The sequence below is a fragment of the Gymnogyps californianus genome, chromosome 3 (assembly GCF_018139145.2).
Source record: "Gymnogyps californianus isolate 813 chromosome 3, ASM1813914v2, whole genome shotgun sequence".
NCBI lineage: Eukaryota > Metazoa > Chordata > Aves > Accipitriformes > Cathartidae > Gymnogyps > Gymnogyps californianus.
Genome location: NC_059473.1, coordinates 24,508,632 through 24,531,097, shown reverse-complemented (window position 1 = coordinate 24,531,097; position 22,466 = coordinate 24,508,632). Strand labels below are relative to the sequence as shown.

At 41.6% G+C, this 22,466-nt stretch overlaps 1 protein-coding gene across 1 annotated transcript in view; it reads right to left on the bottom strand.

Annotated features, from left to right (window-relative positions):
- Positions 1-1,100: 1,100 nt before the first annotated feature.
- PTPN14 (protein tyrosine phosphatase non-receptor type 14) overlaps positions 1,101-22,466 on the bottom strand; it is a 73,824-nt gene continuing 52,458 nt past the window's right edge. The window contains exons 12-18 of the mRNA XM_050893233.1: positions 19,425-20,914; positions 16,530-16,673; positions 15,261-15,479; positions 11,298-11,426; positions 10,115-10,349; positions 7,764-7,927; positions 1,101-2,926 (exon numbers count right to left, since the gene is read on the bottom strand). Coding sequence (XP_050749190.1) covers positions 2,798-2,926; positions 7,764-7,927; positions 10,115-10,349; positions 11,298-11,426; positions 15,261-15,479; positions 16,530-16,673; positions 19,425-20,914 — 2,510 coding nt within the window. The 3' untranslated portion in view covers positions 1,101-2,797. The remainder of the gene's footprint in view (positions 2,927-7,763; positions 7,928-10,114; positions 10,350-11,297; positions 11,427-15,260; positions 15,480-16,529; positions 16,674-19,424; positions 20,915-22,466) is intronic.

The window sequence follows — 22,466 nt, the reverse complement described above, 5'->3', positions numbered from 1 at the left end:
TTTGGCCAAGAAGAGCTGACTAATAAGACATAGGAACAGATTCTTTTCCCTCCTGATTTTCTACTTCTCACATCCAAGTGGAGCAATGGGACTTGACAGCTCTGAGTTCAAACTTAATTCATCATTAGGAAATTATTCAAAAAGTTATAACGAGATAACTAATTTAATACAATTTGCTTCAAGGTTTATTCCTTGGCTTGTTTCCCAGGTATAAAGCATCTCTGTGCAATTATCATGCAGATGCTGCTGAAAAGACTTTAAATGGTTGCTGCTAATTTAACAAGAGATGTGTTGGCATTGGCAGAAGAAATTAGAGGAAAACTGAAGTTGACTGAAAACTCAACTGATCCCTAAGAGGAACATGGTCAAGATATTACAGCTAAATAACTCCTCACCATTTGTTGGTAGCTAGAAGTCTCCACCAGAATCCTTGTTGCCTCATTAGGCCTGTATTGCAGACTACCAAGTCAACACAGCGCAGTTCTAAATACATTTAAGAAACATTCTGATAGAGAGCCTTAGCTTAAGCTCCCACTGATTTTAGGGAAAGGTAGGTGTGGAGGTCACTTTAGTGCTGAAGTTGAGAGTGCTTGTAGGCTTAGGCCTTTGTACATTGACCAACGGTTCGGAGGTGGGGGTGCAACGGAAAAGCAATGATGGGACTAAAAGATTAAATTTATCTGGGAAAGGGATACCAAGAAAGGTAGTTTCACCATGACAGAGTACCTGCATTGCATCACGTGCCTCAAGAGGCTGCAAAATCTCCACCCTTGGAGATTTCTGAAACTGGATGCGACCCTGGACAAGCCTATCCAACTTTACAGTTAGCCGTGGGGTGAGCAGGGCTGGGACCAGAGACCTCCAAGGCTCCTCGCCAGCCTGAACCATTCTCTAGCTCTCCGACAGGACTGCCGAGTCGAAGCAGGGTTCGGCTGCCCACAGGAGGGTGGCAGCGTGCAGAGATGGGAAAGAGGAGTCAGTGTGAGGAGGGCAGCAACCTCCGTGCAGGAACTTTCCTTTCCATCTCTGACACCAGAAATAACTCTGTGGGAGTCCCACCAGAACTTGCTAAAGCTTTTTTTTTTTTTTTTCTTTTTTTCCTTTTTAAGTTTTTTAAAAGTGCAGTTATTATCACTTCTAAGTAGCTGTAAGTAAATGCTACCATGCACACACTGCAAGGTAATTCATAACGTGATTTACTCCAGTGAAATAAACAGTTTGGAGAAAGGGATGCGCACTAAGTTGTGCAAAACAGCTAGCCAGTGCTGAGGGACAGAGGATAAGGAAGAGCGAGAAGGACAGGTCTCACTGCTGAGATACTTACAGGACACGTGGATTTTTTCTTAGATCTGTCATAGATTGCATTGTTGGCCTAGGGCAAGCCAGTTAAGAAAGAATCTGTGCCCTAGTTATGCGGTGGAGGAGGTTTCTTTCCCTTTTCTGTTCTGCTTGTAAACTTCAGGCAAGGACTGTTTTTCCTTTATGTATTTATACAACATCCTCCTAATCCTAACTGGAATCCCTGAACCAGTTACCAGGATAAAATAGTAATAATAAATAGGAGGGAGAATCCAAAGTGACCAGACAGAGAAGAGAGATGATCTGTGCAATTTAATACAAAAACCACCCTAACAAAGTGAGGTTTGCCAATACCGAAAGGAAGACTGCTCTGTATGTTCATAAACCACAAGACAGTGCTGGGGGAAGAATCAAGGCAGACTCTGAGCTAAAGCTCTCAAGGGTCACTATTTGGAGATCTCAGATATGGAGGAAAGACTGTATTGATCATTTTGACAAAGTTCAAATGACTAGAAAGTAAACACGATTACAGTGCTGAAGACAATAGTTCACACGTGAAACTAAGGCAACTGGAGATGCCTGACTTAAATGAGATTCCTTTTCTACAGGAGGTGAGCCTCAAGGCAATAAAACTTTCAGTGTAACTCATGAGAAGGTGCTTGATTTGAGGTTTTTTTATCTGCATTTAGTTGAAATTCCCCTGCTGTTCAACCCACAGGCCACCACAGTTACTGGAAAGACTCATTCACTGGCTTCAGCCTGCTCTGGGTCACTGCACTTCACCCTGCACTCCTTCAACTCTTACGAATCCCTTCAAGGATTGCAGACAGTAGCAAAGGCCTCGTTTGAAAGATCCAGTATTGCTTTTTTCAAGGACTAATCTAAAACCGTAATTCTTGTGGAATTTGAACAGTTTAGCACCCAAAACACTCTGCCCTCACAACGTCCTGTGTTTGAGCCCTCTGTAACGTGCTCTGCTGCACGTGCAGAGGCTCAGGTCTCCCTGCTCCAGGACTATGTTCCCTCAGCTTCCACTTGTACAGAGCTGTAGCTGACATCTAGCAGGTCTTGTTTTTATGATGGAAGCCACATATCTGGGTCCAAAATGTTCTTACGTGAGAAAAAGCCCACTGCCAAATTACTGTTCATTTCAGAAGCTGTGTAGCAGAATAAAAGCCAGTAAACTACCTTTATAAAGGATTGCTTTCCTCATGGACATATTACAATGCAGACCAGTCATGTCAAATGTGGTTCAATTTGAAGGTCGCTATAAGTTTTACAAGTTATTAAAGTAATTCACAAGTTATTCCAAGAAAAATAAATTATATCTTGTATAAAATAATCCACGGGAGACTCTAGTAAAGAACAATCATTCCTTACTTTTAAGACAACTTTAAAAAGTGCAATATATGCACACAGTGTTGTCAAGGCAGTTCCCCTTGTTCATCAGTAAGGTTCAGTCAGATCCACAAAGCTGGGTCTGGGATGTTTGAAAAGATTAAATAAGTCTGGAGTTTTGCAGGAACTGGATGAGCACTTGATAGACAAACTTGTACTGGGCTATGGTCTGGATCATAAACATTCTCTGCTCCCGCAGGTGTCTCAGCATCACAGGAACATCCACTTTCTGTAAAGCAAAGGGAAAAAAGGCATAAGGATGTAGGTTCATTAAATCAAACAATCATTGTCTCAAGTATCAGTTATCTGACACAGGGAACTGTATTGTAGTTATATAATGTAATGAATTATAACCACCTAGTGAAATACTACATTTTTTTTTCCACCAACTTCCGTTTCAAGAAGTATTACAGTAGTATATACAGGTTACTGCGCATCCAATGCTTTCCCCACTAAAGCTTATGGGAATTTCTGGACCGATATAAATGGGCAGATGACCAAAAGACTTGTCTTCCAGTTGTGTACCACCGATCACCTCTCAGCAGATCATCAACTGAACGCATAATAAAGGGCTGCTTCTCTTTGGAGTTTTTTCTGCTTCAACATACCCATTTTCAACTCAGTAAAATAAACCCAATATATCGTATTATCTCAGGTTAAAGGCTGGATATATCAGGAAGGCCTAGTACAAAACTTAAACAGCCAAGATTATATAGCTCAGTTCAGACTCTACCACTGAGGGCATCAGCAGGCCCCATGGCCACTTGCATACTGTGCTCTGATCCATGGTCAAACTTATTCATAGAGGGAGGATCTGAGAGATTTTTCAAGTGGCAAGCAGGCATCAGGATCATAAGAACAAAGGTTCCTTGAACAAAATTAAAAGTGCAGGCAAATATACTGATCCTTCCACTAAAAAAGAAGGGAACTCCTGTCACCCAAAGATCCAGAAACTCTGACACCTGACCTCCCACAGCCAAGCCTATCCTAGTAAATAACGGTCCAGAAGAAATACATCTGTAAAGTGAAACGAGGACCCAGTATCCACAATACATGTTTTGCAGACTTCAGGCCAGCATTGGTCTGTTGCCATCTACTGAACGTCCACTAGCAGCTGGGACACATGAGGTGTTCTCCAAGAAGGCATCTTCCAGCCTAGTTTCATCCAAAAGAAATTCCCTGGTGTGCCCTGAAAATGCTCTGCAACAGGAACTGAAGTACAGTAAGCGGGGACGGATCAGGAGATCCACTGTGAAAGGACACCCCTAACCCCATCGAGCACACTGGGGCACAGGCACCCTGTAATGGTCCGAATTAGAAAACAAATGAGTTGTGTGAAACAGAGGCCCATGAGGTAAAGCGTTAGAAATCACTGCAAGTTTCATGAGGTGTTTCCATCGTATCTCTGGCATTTAGGGAGCAAAAAACCTATGATGTTATTGTGTTTTATCTGTTACAACAGGTACACAAGGAGCTATTCAGAAGTCGTTGAGCCATGAAGCTCAGCCTGCCAGGCTCAAATTCAAAAAGTGTGTAATACGACCCAAGATGAGGGATACAAATTTTCTATGGCAGCAGTAAATGGAAGCACTAAGATACACGCTATTTTTGAGGAAGCTCTTAAGCATTTCAAGATATAAAACAGCAGAACAGTTACTCTATCAGGGAACACAAACTGCACTTCGTAATACCAGTTTGCCATTCCAGAAACACAAAAAGGAACTCAGCAAGTCTTTTGGCTGAGATGAGAAATGTTACAAGCACAATGCCTGGACAAACAGACAGAGAAACAAATTAAGATTGCTGCTAACCCTTGGAGGTGCAGCTGAGCATGGAGTCCGCTTCCATGCACGCTGGAAGTTCTCTGGAAAGTTTAAAATAAAAATCACGCTGCATATCCATTTCTGTCCATATATACAAAACTCAGAACCTCCATTCCATGTAAACAAGCCCTAACTCGTAGGCTATCACTTTCTGAAAACAAGGCTAAATATTCTGCCACATACCCCAACAAGCTGTTATAAAAGGACATCTCTAGTGAGTCAACAAGCATAAAGATTTGTGATGAGTAATGTCATATTATTTTCAAACAGGTGCAAAGGAAAATGTAAGCTCTTTCCAGTTAACTCGGCTAACTCAGAGAAAGCCTCACGGACTCAGATGCTTACGAAAGCCACGCGGTCCTTGCTGAGCAGAGTCGTGCGGAACCTGATCTCACCTGAGCAACTGCAACAAAAATGCAGGCCAGCTTCGACCTGCACACCACGTTCCTCTCTCAGCAGTTTGGTGCTTGACAGCTCATTGATTTTTACTGGGCACACAGTGATCCGTGCACCTCCTCAAAATGGATTAGGCTTTGGCTTATCTCAGAAATGAAAGAAAAACCCATCCTGCCTATTTGACCTCGCTATTTGTAGTCAACTTAGCATTTTACTCCGGGTAAGCGGAATCTTCACACTCGCCTTCATCACAACGTACATGTCAAAAAAAAGACACGTAATGCTTTCCTAAGGTGGCATTTGCAAAACGAACAAACAAAAATGCTACTCATTTCTGACTCCCAAACTAAAAGATCTCCCCTATGAAAACGCACTGCAGCTGCAATCATGAGTTAATGTCCCAGTGCCAAGTCCGAACTAGAAGTTAGTAGAGCAGGATCTCAATTACTTTCTTGTTCTACGTGCCTACAGCAGTAAGGATGTAATGATATGACATATTACTTACTATACAGCAAGTTACTGAAACTATATCCCTGCAATGAGATACACAGCTTTAGACTCAACCAGCAATTGCCCAGAAGCCACAGTGACTGAAGCTGTATAGAATTTGATTAAACATGGCTTTTTACCTAAACCTGAAACCTCAGACTCGAGAGTTCTGGTTTTAGTTCCAGCATGGCTGCAGACTTTCCAAGATGGTCTGTATGAGGATTTTCAACCTACCTCCCCTTTTTTCCTTCACTGCTAAAACGTTAACGTTAGTGCATCTACTTACTAGGACACTTCTGAGGAAATCAACCAATTCATAAGACTAAAGCATTTTAAGTAATAAGTCATTTTATTTCAGAAAAAAACCAATTAATCCCACTTCAAAATAAACCAGTAAAACTGCTGCATGAAAAGGAACCCTCTCTGTGCAGAATGCAGTATCTGTCACAAACTGAAAACATACTGTCAAGATTTTTAATCTTTTTTTTTTAATTAGGTTTTAACAAATCAAAAACATTAACTCAGTACAATCTAGAGCAACAAAGCCCTTAAGGAAAATTGTCTTTAATATTAATGATGATTTTCACCATTAATCAAGACAAAAGAATGCTTTAATTAAGGGACGTCAGAGAAATCCCTTCTTATTGAGCACTACCATCAGCTCCTAGTGAAGCTGATGAGAATTCTTCTGAATGTCAAGGCTCACCCCCATACTCAGATGTTGAGGTAGTGCCTTTATCTTCACTTGCTACTCAGCTACTCTGAGTGGCCAGAACGCGTTGCACAACTGTTAGTGTTTGTTCCTGGCACACCATTAGCATACAGAGGTTACTATAAAGCAGACACAACTACGCTGATGCTCACAAGCGATTCAGGTATGGCTCTTGTAACTATCCAGATTTCCTCTGGCGTGCAGAGGTTTCATGGCTGCTGTGTGAACAACAGAAGCAGTCACTTCCAGATGCCAGTGCGTAAGGAAAGAAGTCAAGCAGGCTCAAGAGTCAGAGCCGTTGCCCCACACAGGAGCAGTTACTGAACAGCAGCCAGCACAGGAAGGTTGCAGGATTCCCAAAGCACATACCTGTGGGTCCCTTCTGTTCGGGCCAGCTCCTTCTTCCCTGTCCTCCCCCACCTACCCCACCCCCAAGTAAAAAGGAAAGGAAAAAAATGTAAATTGTGACACAGATCTACAGGACAGCTTCACTTCTAGTGAGGTCCAATGAGAATTGGAGGAGGTTCATCTCAGCTGAACTGAGCCCAGGATCTCTAGGTGATCTTGTAACTACAGAACGACGAGCTGCTGGAGGGGGATAACAGAGTAGAAAACAAAAAAATTACTTCTTGCATCAACTTTTTTAAAAATAGTGATGAAGAGGAAAGTGGACTGGTACTTGCCGGTTTTAGGAGTCACATTTTTGCATGAGCCAGAAAGTTGCACTTTGCATAGTGCCTTGCACAGAAAGGCTCCAATCTATAACTCCTCTACGGTAACACAGAAAGTAGGTGAGCATTTCAGGTGCGTACATCCAGTCTTCCCAGAATTTCAAGCAACTCATCCAGTGGATGATTAATGGGAGGGGCAAATGATATATGTCTATTTGTCACTCTTTCTGCATTCTTATCTCTACAACAGGTTTTGGTCTTTGAGCAGGTTTCTTTGGCAATGGAAATCCCAGGTTTCAATAGCTGTCGTGTTGAAACTGCGTGGCACATTGTTATTCAAGATGTGATGGTCTTCCTGGACCGTTCCCCAGTGACACAGGACACAGACGAAAAGCAAGTTGCTACACACGGTTACTCTGCTGGTGCTCTCATTCTTAACTCCAGACTGTATTACTAGTCTTGTAATGTTGGCTGCAGTTCCTAAAGCCCTGTTCCCCAACATACACACACCTTTTTCTTAAGACACGGTTAAGTTTCGTTCCAGATCAGATTAGAGATAATACAAGAGAGAGGAGAGAGTCCAAGGAGTGAATTTAGAGAGTAGAAAACTTTAGTTAAAAGAGCAAGGAAGCTGACATTATTCTCTAGCCTCTCTCAGGTAGTCCTTGTAAACACGCTGTCTCTAGACTGTTAATTACATACAGGTATGAATTAGACTAAATTGTTGAAAGAGAGAAAAAAGCCCTGATTTTGACTGTATTAAAATAATACTAATAAAAAATGCATAATATCAACTCAACAGAAAACTACAAGTCACCTACCATGGAAAATCTCTGCCTATTGCATTTAAGGCCCTTGTCTCACAAAGGTAATAGAAAGCACGCACTTCAATGCCTTTTAATTTTAACCTCAGAAATGTAGCTAGTTAGTCAAGGAACGAGCTCAGGGTTTGTCTTGAGAAAGAAGCTGACTTACTTCGTTATGCTCCAAGCACCCAATCATCAGTTCTGTCAGGATAACCACTCCGGTCCTTCCTACCCCTGCGCTGCAGTGCACCACAATAGGAGGGTTGCAGTTGTTGCTGCTGTCCAACACGCTGTTGGTATGGCGACGCACTGACTGTATCTCCTCCAAGTAAGCTGCAAGATAAAATGCAGGCAAGGTTGCAAACATCTGTTTGTCTAAATGTAAAAACTGGGGAGAAAAGAATATGGAAAAGTCATTCTTTGTCAAAGTGACAATAATTTACGGTTTTTTTACAACATATTAATTATTTTGGCCAGGGTGCAGTGAACAGCACTGAATCCAGCAAGTACCAGCTGGGTGTCAATTATTACTTGGGAGTCTGCTCCTTTAAATTAAATAGTTCTTTTAAAAAATTAAATTCTGGTTTCCCCTCTGCAAATCTCCAGGTACCCTAAGCAGATGTTTCTAGACATTACGTACAGCAATTCCTGCTATTAACAGGCTGGGATCAAAACAACAGCTAAGTCCCATTGAAACTACTGCCTGTCAAAGCCAATATCAGATTGGAAGTGAGCATCCATCTGCCCTGTTTCCCCCTCCCTCCCTTCTCCCTTCTAGAGTGAGACAGAATCTCACCCACCTCTCTGCTCAGGGTTTGTTTCTCAACAGCTACGAGCTCTTCTGGGAGCTCACTGTCTTTGTTTTCCCTGAAGCCATTTCTAGAAAGTGCATGACTCAAAAACACTTCTCTTGTGTGGCTGTCCTAGTGTTCAATGCATTCTACTGTCAAACTGCACAGAGAACCTTTACATACTGGAAGCTCACCTGGTTAGATAAATACACCATAAACTACAACTCCGACACTGACCTCTAAACATCGTTCCAGCATAGTCTAGATGCACGACAAAGATGACGGGCTTCACCCAGAAAGATATATCTGGATGCGTAACTCTTACTTAGCTTCCCATCAGTCAGAGTGGGAATTGAGATCTGAGCCGAACTCTCCTGCCCTGACTCTTGCTGTCATGGCACTGCAGCCTGAGCAGTCCTTTCGACACAGGCAGGCTGTGGCTGAAGCCTACCAACATCAGAAAAGCTGCATTTTCACACACAGAGTGAAATGGGACTGTATGTGGTGGCAAGCAATGGGGCAGAGGAAGTGGGGACAATCGTGTTCCAGTTACTGCCGTGCCCAACCACAGCCACAGGGGCTGGTAGGAGAAACAAAGTATGAAACAAACTAGGAATTGGGCAATAGCTTCGCCTTAAAGACAGACCCCACGGCACTCCTTTGCCAAAGCTGAAATGTCATTTTTATTTTCTGCCCTGGTGACAGAACTGGGAAAAGAAGGACATGTTATTTACATCAAGCTTATACCATGCAAAGGAGAGTGGATCACTAAAGGGCCGTAGCTGTGTCAAAACTGGAGTGCAACTAATGGACCGTGCTGAGAGAGGACTTAGCTGCAACAGAGCTACACTGCTGCAGCTGCAAAGCTTTCAGGAACTAAGAGGGCAGGCATCTCCAACACACCAGTACACCATGTACAAACTCCTTCAGTGATAACTTAAAGGTCTCTGCATCACACTCTACTGTAGTGCCAGAGATGTGGCTTTAGTTAAATAATGGCCGAATTCCTATTACTTAATATAGTAGTGTTTATTACTTTGTAAGAAGTAGGAAGCATTATTAACTCATTACAGATTAATATAATGGCTGTATTTTCAGAAATGCGTGAACCAGGACCATATTTAATTGGGAAGGCCCTTCGCATTGCCTGGGTACATGTGGTTAGAAGAGTGGCAGTGAGTTCAGACTTACTGCATATGTGATGGAGCCCTCTGCTCTTTTACAACAAGTCCAATGCCTCTGGACTACTAAATGCTGGCTCTCAGCAATAAGGGCCTCCTATGAAACTGGAGGAGTTGTGTCATATTTCACTAACATCGGAACTTCTCTCACCCAGACCTCTCTAATCACAGTTGTGTGCAGCCTAGTATCTCCTACACTCATTAGGTAGCTGGGAAGTGGCAATAACTTATACTGACAGATCAGCCAGCAGAGGTATCCTATTATTTAAAATTTCCCGAGTCTTTAGCACTGCTGCTGCCTCTGATTTTTTTTCTCCTGTCATGTCAGGTCTTTCAGGACCAAAATCCTCAATCACCTTAGCTCCCACCTCTTGAATCCCACTTTTTTCTCCAAATGGCAGCAAAGTACAACTTAGTTGAGGCCTTTGTACGCCACAGCAATAACCATTTAATATCAATCCCAGCTGCGACTAGGTGCAGTGATCTGAATCCAGTGTAAGCAACCGTTTCCTTGATGTATTTTATCATGCAAGTTAAAGAAATCTTACATAAAAAGCCTTGGACTTCTTCTGGACACCCATGGTCTGGCCAGTCAGTATACTGCAAATGCCACACTGTCCTCTCTTGTCCAGAGAGAAGATGCTTGACCTTCAGACCAGTAGTCGCATAGCAGCCAGAGTCTGTGCGGAACTTAGTTGTCACCTTGAACTTCCCATAAGTGGCTGAGCTGTGCTTAGAGCCCAGTTTAGGCCAATAACGATGACTCTTACTTCTTCCTCCCTCCTTAATAAACAAACAAACAAGCAAGCCATTAGTTCCTGCAAAATTATAATTGTCTACAAACAGAGGGCATGAAACTCTGCAGAGAAGCCAAATATTCTTATTTCAAATTACTGGAAGAGCAAGGAGCATGCGACAAAGTAAAGAAAATATTCATTAAAACTTAAAACTCTCAGCAATATAATATTTCTAAGTGTAAAAACGTTTGAATAACTAACTCTTGTCTCATGGCGAAAGCCAGCTACTGCCTACAACACCTCGGTAAATATTCTCCTCCTGGGGAATCCTCTCCTTTAAATGGAAGGAGATTCTCTTCAGCAGCTTCTAAGTATCTGTTGTTGATCAGCCTTGGGAACTGGACAGTGACTTGATGTGCTATGGCACTGCCTGTGTTTGCTAGAAGCAACCAGGCATAAAGCTGAATGCAGTGTTAGTTAGCAACGTGTGCCAGTTTTTATAACATAGCATAGTTCTTGGATTACAATAGAAATAATTGTTTTGCTTGGCATAAGAAGAAAAAGATTTTTTTTTTTCCTTTTTTTTTTTTTTTTTTAACATGGACACTTCTACAGAAACAACAGCTTCTGGTCTCTTTTCAGCTGATAAGAGTGACGGTATGCAGAACTGGCCTTGGACGGGTTGGAAGTCTGTGTCATTTTAACCAGGAGCAGTTCAGCGCTCTCACATTCCAATGGAAACATCTTTGTTTGGTTTGGCCAAACTGAAGTGAAGCAGGGGGAAGGAGAGGTTCTGCTTGTTTCGCTTTAGTACTTGCCAAACTAAGTATCAGAAAGTTACAAAGTATAGTATTATAGTAGTACAGGCATATGTTCAAACAGAGTAAGAGGAAAAAGGGTTGTTGATAGAAAAAACAGGTTACTGGAGTGGGAAGTGATGATAACAGGAGATTTGCTCACATCAGAAAGAACTGTATTCTGTGATTTTACTTACCTCTTCAGCTGTGACCATGGCTATAACATTCACCCCCTGTTCCCACACCATCTGCCAGAAGTCATGGCACGTGTGTGGCAGAGGCCCTTGGGTAGCAATGTAGTGCCACTCCTCTCCACCTACAGTAACCTGCGAGTAAGAAAAAAAAAAAAAAAAATTACAGTCAGTGCCCAAATTCTCAGCAGCGTCTGTGCCAGAACTGCCCTTTAAACAAAAGAGACCATAATGAAACCTTTACTTCTTTGTTCTTCCACTTTTGTTCAAAATTTTGAACAAGAATCATCCTTTTGATAAGAGCAAATCTAACAAAACACAATCTTTGGTGCTTCCAAGTCCTTTCTTGATGCCCATAAACATAAAGCTTTGACCAAAATGTCATCTGGTTTTTTTTCTTGCCATTGCATCTGGATCATACAGATGAAAAAAAAATTTTTTTTTTTTTGAGGCCCTGTTTCTGATACAGCTTAAGTACAAATAAGCAGCTGACTGACTTCCCTGGGCTTGGTGACAGACCCATGATGAAAGAAAAACTGAGCACCAGAGGAAGTGTCTATATGCATTAAAAAGGCATTGCATTGCTGCAAATTAACACACAGTAGTGTAGAAAGCCTGAATGCAAATGACATTTTGCACGACGAAAGCTAAAGGCCTCTGCTGTTTAGGACCTCCCTCAATTCTTTTCCACTCAGGCAAAAAATAATTTCTTAAACAGAGTCTTACTACACTGATCACTGTTGAAGATGTGGCCAAGCTGTCCCCAGAGGATGCAGTTATGCCCACACACTGTACATAACACAGAGCTTGGATAGGCCTGTTGCCAGCTAGTGATGAGAGCAAGACAGGCTTCATTTCAAGTTACTCTTCCTCACTCATCTTGGGTTTTTCAGTTCAGAAGCTGCTAACTACTATAAAGTAAATCCAGCACACTGAATGGCTTTCAGATGCCACGTGAAATTTAAAATTATCTAAAGCCGTAGTCACGTAAATTTATTTCCCAATACATAACTGCATTACCAACCACATCTTACAGAAATATTTGTGTATTTGCATGACAAGAAGTAATGAAATTATTTTTAAAGCACTAACACAGATTTACACACTATAAATTATGTAATGCCCTGAACAGACCCCGCATTAGCTTGGAGTTAACCAGTGTAAAACACTGCTTCATTTACCTGACTGAGGCAGATCTTCATACTTAGGCAGTTAAAAAAGAAAGTCACTTGTGTATAAAAAAAATTATTATTTTATGACAGATTATTTGCTACACATCAGGAAAGGTTTGAAAAAAAAATTTTTTTTTCAACATTTTAGGTAAAATGCCAAACCACTTTTAGAGCTACTAGATATCATTTGAAAATATGCTTACCAGCAAAAAGGAAAACCAGATGAACTAATTATTTTGGAAAGTTAAAATATTTTTCCTTCTCAGGCTAAGACCTCCTAATTCTACGTATTAGCCCAGAGCCACTTCTCACAACAAAGTTATAAATCCCAGGGAAGATTTACAACAGAAATACTGACACGTCCATAAATATCAAGGTGCTGGCAGACAACGCTACAAGGAGCAATCAATAACTTTGACAGGTTTAACCATATACTACGTTTGAGGTACAGGTCTTTGAATACATTTTCAGAAATAGACTCAATTTATTTGTTATTCAAACAGCTGCTCATTAAGCTGAGATGCTTGGGTTTTTACACCTGTAACTAGCATAGCATTTCTATGATAACAAACTTTTCACTGCATTGAAAACTGTTTTCAACCCTGTACATCAGCTCATTTTCTTATTTCATACTATGCAGTATTCTCCTCTTTGAATGATGGTTAAAATCTGCAACACCAATGCAAGTAGGCTCTTCAAGTTCTTGTACTAGGTGGGAATGAATATAAACTGCACAGCAATAACCGGCATCTTGCACTTGGACTGGTCTTGTGCTTGCATGCTCGTCTGCAGTCCTGAGTGCTGGTATAGTATTACTGAGCTTTTTAAGTTAATACTGACCTGACCCAAACAGTCAGATGAAGTGGTCTTAAGAACTTTTTTGCTTAATCCGTAAATTTAATTAGGATTTTGCTCTCTGGTATAGACGACGATCTTCGTATCTTAACAGCAAAGGTCAGTGGTAAATAAGCAGAGAAATACTGTAAAACTGTGGAGCTCGCAGACTGAGCAGTGGGAGCTGGAATCCTCCGGGCATGGATCTTATCAGGATGATATAGGAGTTTTCTTTGTCTACTGAATTCTGGTCCAAATATCCAGCCTCCTGGCACATGATACGAAAGGACCATAAATAGTCTGGAGGGAATGGGATGCCTGGAATGTTTATGGCATTCTAATGCCCTAACTGCAGGATATTAAAAATTGAATATTGGGCTGCAAACACACACACACTGTGCTACTGAGGTAAATTTCGCAGATGTGATTTCACCTTCTAAGCAAAAGCACATCTGCTTGGCTTCCATATGCGCCACTACGAGTGCGAGAGGAAAATACTGGCAAGGACCACTGTCATGCGCTAAAACATTTGTGCATGTTCCTGGGTGCTCTACGAGTGTGAGATGCGTGCGTGTCCAACACTGGGCATAATTTATGTTAGGAATCTCCTTTTTTTGGCCTGCTACAAAGTAGATGAAAAATTTTGGGCTCAGGAATCCATCATCATAGCAACATCTGATTATGTAAAAACTTAGTATCTGCTACCTACCAGGCTATGTAGAAAAGCAATAAACTGCCACGATCCTGGTTCAGAAATTGTTTTGAGTCAACTGTAAATCACAACCAAGGAGGCCAGCAAGTCTCTTTAAACTTTTAAAAGGCTTTTACTCCAGGAAAATATTAATTTAACAGGATGTTTCATTTATTATTTTTGAATTATTTCTTTTTAATTTGGATTTTGACAATGAGAAAAAGCAGACAGCCCTCTCTGACAAAAGAATCTGTCATCTGAGGGAGAGGAGTGCTGTTACTTCTCTCAGGGTAGAGTAAAAGCCAACAAAGGACTTTGCAAATAGTACTGGAAGCTTAAAGAAAAACAAGCATCTGCAGCCACTGCAGAATAGTTCATTGTTAAAACTGGCCTTTTTAAGTAACAGTCAGATCATATCTTAAATTATTTCTACATTGAATTAACAAGAAATCTGAAGTTTCTTGATAAAAACTTATTTTGAAACACAGAAGTTCAATGCAGTATCCAATCAGAGACATAGGGATCTCATTAGTAAGGTGTTCTCTTTGTCAACACATACTTAAAAAAATTTCTTTTACAATCACTCAACTCTCATCACAAAAGGAAGAAATACCTTATTTATATATATAATTGCAGTATCTATGTGTACATGCATTACTCATAACTACATACTTTTTCTTTGGACATGGAACTGCATACATGGAGCTACATCCCTGATTTTTAAAAATTGTATCCTATATGCTAGTAAATGGAAAAAACATTTCAGTCAAACTGCGTGCAGTATTTCTTTCAGGCTGCACCAGCCAGTTGCAGGGACTCATTCTGCATGGGTTGTTGTGGTCCCCCAGTGGCCTGCAAGGCTATTGGGACTGATAAATCAGAACACGTACTGACTGCTCATTCTTTGCAGGTACAGTGTCATGACAACCGTATTACATTGCAGGTATTGGGGCTGATCTAACGCATTTTCATGAGGTTTAAGAAACATGGCATCTCTTTCTACATTAACCAATAGAGACATTCCACAACCAGCTGGCAGAGGTGGGCATAAAGAAGTAAGGATGCCTCTCTAAAATGACTTCCCAGTCTCTAGCAATTAAATCAAGTCATGCATGTTAGTTGAGAGGGGACTTTAGAGATGCCCATGCTGACACAAAGGTACAATGATGCATTCTGACTAAGTTACCTCTTCAGAAGCTCCAGAGTTACAGAAATGCAAACAAAGTTTTAACATACCTTCATTTGCAAAGCAAAGTTCAAGAAAGCTTTTACCTTTATGTGTGAAGCATTGATGTAGCCTGTATTATTTTCTTTGGTCGGCACCAGCTCTACTCGGTTCTCCTCATAAGGAACGACCTCCCTGATGCGGTTGCGCTCAGTGTTTTCAGGCAAGGCAGCAGTGGTGAAGATCCCATCTGCCTTTTTCTTTGGAATCTGCTCGTATTCTGTAAACACCATCCCCTCTTCCAACTTCCTCTTCAAGATTTTGCACTAAGATTTAACAGAAAGGAACACCAATCCATTAATTCTTCCTGGAAGAACGTTTACCACTAGACCCGTCCATCCGTTCTTTGAATTTCAATATATAGCCATAGCATTCTCTCACGTGCTGCTTTTTTCAGTTGCAGTTATCTGAGGAAACACAACACACTTATTTCTACTGAATGAAACCACAAGCAAATTTTACATTTTTACATTCCACCTGCACATTTTTTAAGACTGATAGCATAAAAAGCAAAACCATGCTAAATACAGTCCTGGTTCAGTACGAATTTATATGTGATTTCACCACAATAGATACTTGTAAAAATATTTTAAATTTATCTTTTTAGGAGGAAGATTATACTGCAAGAAGTGTGATGTGGTCCACATTTTCAAAATAATCCCTAACTTGCAAGTATGCAATTTCTGTGGTTGAAGACAATCCCACATACGTACAGGCAGAGGTTAAGTTCCGTCGTCTGCGTACCAGACAACACAAGGCTGCAAATTTCTATCCGGAAAGCCAGAAAGATTCTTTGCAAATGTGTCTCTCAAATCTTAATGGCAGCAACTGTTTTTAATTTCTGAAATTCCATATACATGCACACACCCGCATGCACAAACATCAGGAGGCAAACAGCTTTTTTTTTTTTTTTTTTTTTTTTAGATTTAATCCCATTAGAGACATTAACTGAACTCCTTAGTTGTATCAGAACATGAAAGACAGTATCTATGGATGATCACTGTAGAAAGACTGCCTGATCAAGTGAAAAACGTGCCAAATGTTAGATTTACAGCTTGGTCTTGTATGACATTGTATGGTCACGTGAAATGGTGAACAGCCTCAATTTTCACCGACTTCAGTAGACGTTCAAGACATTTAACACTTTGCCAGCATCCAAAGACACACCAGTGTTAATCACAGACCTTTTCCATTAATGGCTCTGAAAACTTTTACGAGAAATTTTTTCACATTTTAAATCAAATTTTAATATTTTAGAAACTTCATGCTGCTGGGAACAAAGGGAACGAGCAGCATTTCATGAGCCTCCATCTTACCCTCTCATCCATTGGCACCTTGGTGACTTCATCCTGGCTGTCCTCCGGCACTGGAACCCTAGCAACTGAGAGTCCGTTCAGTGCTGCCAACATCAAGGGCCTCTTCTGGGCCTCCAGGCCTGCCATCTTCTGCTTTTCTAGATTCTTTTGGCAAGAAAAGGCACGTTTTCATCTCTGTGTGATTATTTATAATGCCAGTAAAATGCTGGAATGTTTTTTTAATCTCCAAAATCTGCAACTCTCTGGCCAAGGAATGCAGATGATCACCATTAGCATCGTAAATTCAAATACAACCTCTATTCTTCCTGTTATTCCTCAAAGGCCTGCTCCTACATGAGCACAGAATTTTAATTTCAAAGAAGCAATCCCAGCGTATAATACAGTTTACATGCCATCAAAAGACATACAAATACAATCTCGAGCGTTTTTCTGCAAACATTACTCCGAATGTAGGACACACAAAGCATCATCCTGTTACGTTAAAGTAGCACTACTGTAGCCAAGATACCTGGGGCATCTTTTAAAAAGCAGTAATTTCAGGCATCTTTTGAAAAGTGATAATTTCAATCTATTACAACAAACAGTAAAACACAGGCCATTGTTTCTCTTCTGTGATGGCAATACTTAAAATGAGAAGTCTTCTGATGCACTCAGCTATTATGGCGATTCAAATAGCACCCACGATATATTTTGCACTAAAAACTGAGCTCACATATCCCAGAAACCGAACGTAACAGCAGCCAGGGAGGGATATCGTCTATCATATCCATGCATCATATTATGTTGTGACATGGAGAACCAGAGTATGAATTTTGAATTCATCCTGCTGCCCTCCTTATGCCACTGGGAGCTGAAACATCAAAAAAGAAGACAGACCATCTCCAGAAGTACCCAAATTAGGAATATTTTGTTCCATTTCCTTAACAGTTCTTTCTGCTGGATTTGGAAGGAGAGATGAACACAAGGGAAGCCTGGTTCTCAGCATACATATGGAAGCTGTGGTCACCACACAGGCCAAGCTCAGCTCCTAGAAACACACTACTGAACCTGAATGCCCTCAGACATATGTAAATGGCTTGATTTTTTCAAAAGCCTATCAGCTTTTTCCTCACCACTGGGTTCCTCCAGAGCACTAAGTAAAAAACAAACAAAAAAGCAAAACAAAAATCCAAATTCACTCTGCCTTCTTTTCATACTTTCAGAAAGCAGGCAAATGCAAGTATTTTTGCTTTGTTTGGGGATTTTATTATCATTATTATTACTACTTGAGAGGTAAAATAGAAAAGTCTGTGTTTAAAAGATCAAGGTCATCAAATTACCTTTAACGTAAAATGTGACTCCTATGACAAAAGGAAGGTCTGCATGTGTTAGGACTGCTGATCTAGGCTGAAACTACCTTAAAAGCTTAATGCTAAGACCACCCCTTTACTTTCAAAACAACAACAACAAAAGAAACACCTTTTGACCAAAGGCTGATCTGAATCATTATTCAGAGGAAGAGTACTCAAACAACATCTCTAAGCTCTCTTCTCACCTGCATTTCCATCCTAAAATCCTTTGGGTTCCTGCTTCTCAATGTTTTCTTTCCTCAGAAGATCAAAAGAGCATATATATACTCGTTGTTACCCCAATGTCTACAGTATTCATTCATGAAAGATTATGTTTTATAGTCAAGTATCTATTTTACGTTTAAAGTTTAAGATTCTGCAAGGAGTAAATTCAGTCTCCATGATGCAACTTAGTGGCCCAAGTTTGATTCCTAACCACGACATCAGTGTAAGGATCACCAACGAACAAGAAGCGCTATATATATGTTTAGAAAATTTCTTTGAATATACAGTAGTATTCAAACCTAACTAGTTACATTACAAACTCTTTTCTGCTATGGACCATTTAGATGCTTCATTAATTTGTTTCAGACCTCAATTCTGAAAAAAAGGACTATGGCACAGACTTTGCTTTCTGTGACTGCAGTTGCACTCCCCAGAGTGTTACATCAAGCACATACGTAAGTCACTAAATGGTAAGCGCCCCTCATATTTCTGCCATTGCTTGCAGTGGCACTGAAGCCTTTAAATACTTTTTATTCTAAATTCATTGCAAGTTTAAAAGGACCCTATTTCTCATACTTGAATACATTTTTAAAAAAATAAACAATCCAGATCCTCAACCACACAGCCTCTACATCTGCTGCTTCTGTAACGAGATATCCGGTCACTCATTTAGTTATTGGCAAAACTGGCAATCCATATTCTACAGCTACCAGTGTTTTATTCAGACAACTATGTTATATAAAGTGGCAGGAAAGGCAATCAAAGAGATCATTTGAAAAACTCAAGAGTTTCCATTATGTTATGTATTACGTGATACTTAACTCGACATCCCTGCAAAGAAGGAATAAAATGCCAGCGCCGAAACACAATCTCCCGCCCATCTCAGCAAACATGTTTCAGACTCACCCTGCCCTCAAATCCGCAGGGGCCAGAGCGCCGCGCGGGCAGAAGGGGAGCAGGCGTTCGGGGGGGGCTTTGTCGTCAGCCTCCTCGTCACCCGGCTGCGTGCTCTGCCACCCACCTCGGGCTGGCACTGCTGCCAGGCTGGTGGCATCATCAGCTGGATCAGACGCGGATCTGGCCAGCAGCCAACTGACCACAGCGGAGGAAGCAGACAAGCCCAACAGCAGTGCACGGGATCAGCCCCTTTGGTGGCCGTACAGACCCATGAAACCAAATTGTATGCGGCACTTAATATCACATTTCCTAACTTTAAGCAAATCAACATCTTCCCACCCATGTGTTCCCCACAGTTTACTGATCCAACAGTTTTCCGGCATGGAAACTGACCTGTATGATTACTAATTTCCAAGAAGCCACTGCAACAGAGGAAGGCACTTACCCTCATCATGATTTCTCTTTCTATAATGCTGTCCTCAATAGAAAACATCTCAGACACAGGCCTTTCCTTGACAGGTTCTTTCTTGACGCGCTCCTTCACACTCGTGAGGTCAGGCTCTGAGATAGAGGGCCCGAGCGAAGACCCATTTATTGCCATTTGATCAGTTCGAGAGACGCTAATGGCTTTGGAAGGCCCTGGCCTCATGGCCTTGGCCCTGGCTACAGCCACAGAAATGCTAACATGGTCCTGCCTCAGAGCTCCATTGCTGACACTTTTACGAGGCCCAGGATACTCTGGAGGAGGTTTATTTGGTATTCTAGCCAAGGCAGCTTGCAGCTGAGCACTGTACTCCATGTTCTCATGGAGGGCTGTTATCCGTGACACAGATTCTGGGGTTTCTTCTTCCTCTTCGCTTTCACTGCTGTGTATCAGCATTGTGGCATCAGAGAATGTCTTTTCGTGATGATAATGAGGAACTTGCTGAACTTCATGCCCCATCTGAACTGACTCTTCCGGCTGCACCTGCTCCCGCAAAGTATTCCTGCGTGGCAGAGGGGCGTTTAAAGTTTTTAATGCCATGGCTTCTATACCACGTACCATATTGCTGATGACCTCCAGACTATGGCGCTTGTTCACAGCTGCGTGATGCTTCACTGCCATGAGGGGCTCGCTGACCTCCTGCAGCGACTGACGGACGACTGGCGAGCTGTCCTCCTGGAAAGTCTTTACTGAGAGCTGGACTTTGCGAGTGACCAAGTCAGGACTGCTCCCACTGACATACTTGTGCCGGTGGCTTGCCAGGTCTGGCGTGCTAGTGGCAGGACGTGGGCGTGGGTATGGAGGTGGAGGTCTGAAGAGATAGTTCTTTAACATGTGAGCAGTGTTGTAACTCTGACTGCTCTGCAGCTGCGTGTTAGCCAGTTCTGGTGTGCTGACAGTGTGGGATATGGCACTGGCTGCTGTCTTATTTTGCGCAGCGTTATTAGGGTTCATTTGGTCAGAGGGGGCAACAGGCTTGTTATAGCCACTACCCTGGGGCCCGTATGTAATCGTGTAAGGATGTCTCTCTCGAATCTCAGGCTGACTGTAAACTAGGTCTTCCGGCTGGTTATAAGCATGTGTGTTTCCAATATTGAGATTTCTCAAAGACTGACTTTGGCTATCCATTTGGATCACCCCTCTCTTCATTTGCCTCATGACAGTTTCATAATCTGGAGTTGGCCGGTAAGACGGTACTATGATTGCACTGTGTCTGTGGCTGGGGATATAGTCTGCTCTCATGATGTCACTTCCAGGGATGCTCAGATTTGAGGACATTGGAGATGCCTGGATGAAGTTCTGTGAGCGATTGAGGGAGTTCATGCTGTGGGCACTGCATACGCTCCCATTGGGTCCATTACCATTCAAGTAGCTGAAGTCCACTGGACACCTATCCAAACTGGTCTGAGACCTACAGTAGAAAGTTTCTTCATTTCCATGGAAAATGCTATCTGTGTAGAGCAGAGATAAAGATGTTGACAATTTTAACATATAAGGACTCACTCAATGTTAACAAAACTTCAAATTGCAGTCTGCACCAACGAATATGGAGACAGCTTAGTGTACAACAACTGTAGGGAACATTTGCTCTTGGGATCATCCTTGGGTCACTGAAATAGAACTAAAACAAAGCTACTCACGTAAACACTCCCAACAGTTAGCAAAATATGGTAGTTCAGATCCTTGTGGGAGACATGAAAGGGGAGAGAGAGGAAGTGTTTTTGCCTGGGGTGGCAAGGAAGAATAAAGGGGCATCTCCTCCCTCAGCATCCTGGAAGGATTCATTGCTGTTGCGACCTTAAAAATCCAGTGCTGCTAGCCCATGGCAATCCTAAAAGTTCTCTTGTCTTTTCTGTTGATGCACTGCTGTCTGTGATTCAAAGTAGCAGAGGACTATGAAATTGGAAATCCTACTTCAGACCAATCAACAGTTTTGAGTATCTGAAGTATAACACAGCAGGGTGATCAAGACTTGGGGGGGGGGTGGGAGTGGTGGAACCCACAAAAAAACCCCACACCACTCTACAGATGCACTAAAGAATATTAAATACTTCAGCAAAGGATATTTGAAAGGGAATCAAGACAGTAAAGATGATGTCCTGGATCACAACTTTACTGCAAGACTGTCCATGTTGAAAATTTTGTAAGAAAAGAGTAGCAGCTCCCAAAACTCTGAAATCAGCTAGTTCTTCAACAATAGAGAGAAGTCTGTGGTAAAACTAAGGGAACTTTACAATTCTTCTAAAATGGAGAATATCCCTCTTCAGAGCCTCAGCTTCACAGTAAAACAGTAGTAGCCACTAAATCAAATCTTCTACTGTATGCAAGGAACTATACTGAATGGCTCCTTTCAAAACTTACCAAATTCTACCTTAAAATTAGTCAGACCACCACAACTCTAAAACGCTGTCAGGTATGACTAAGAGCTCCTCTGCCAGTGAGAGCGCTTCAGTTGTACCTCTCATGAACTGCAAAGAACGTAGCCTAACAGACCTGGCTACGTGTATTCCAAAAGTGGTGTGGTTAAGGGTGTGAGACTCAAGGTGTTTAGGGGCTGGGCTCCATTCCCAGCCTTGATCAAAGTAACCTGGTACAACCTCTTAGAGAATTTGTCAAATGCAGGGGTAAAAATAGTTAACCCTCTTTACATCTGTAAGGCTAACAATCAGGCAGATGTTGGTGAAAAATCAGCAGAAATATTATCTAAATATACAGTTTCGTGACCAGGACACTATGATTTCTCCTACAGTAAAAGATATTTCCTGTCTCCTTTTCCCTCACTCCATTTCTCTCCCTGGCCCCAGCTGGCACTGCCTTTGAGTAAAGCCATCATACTTCCTTTAGAAATTATTTTTTCAGCTCACTGAACTGGAATACCAAGTTTAAGGTCCATATAATCATGCACAGACATTTTAGAGAAATTTGAAAACTGAAATTGGACTTTAAACAGAAGACTTACTGCAACATTAACTATAGAACTGCTAGCTCTCCTCCAGCAGCAGC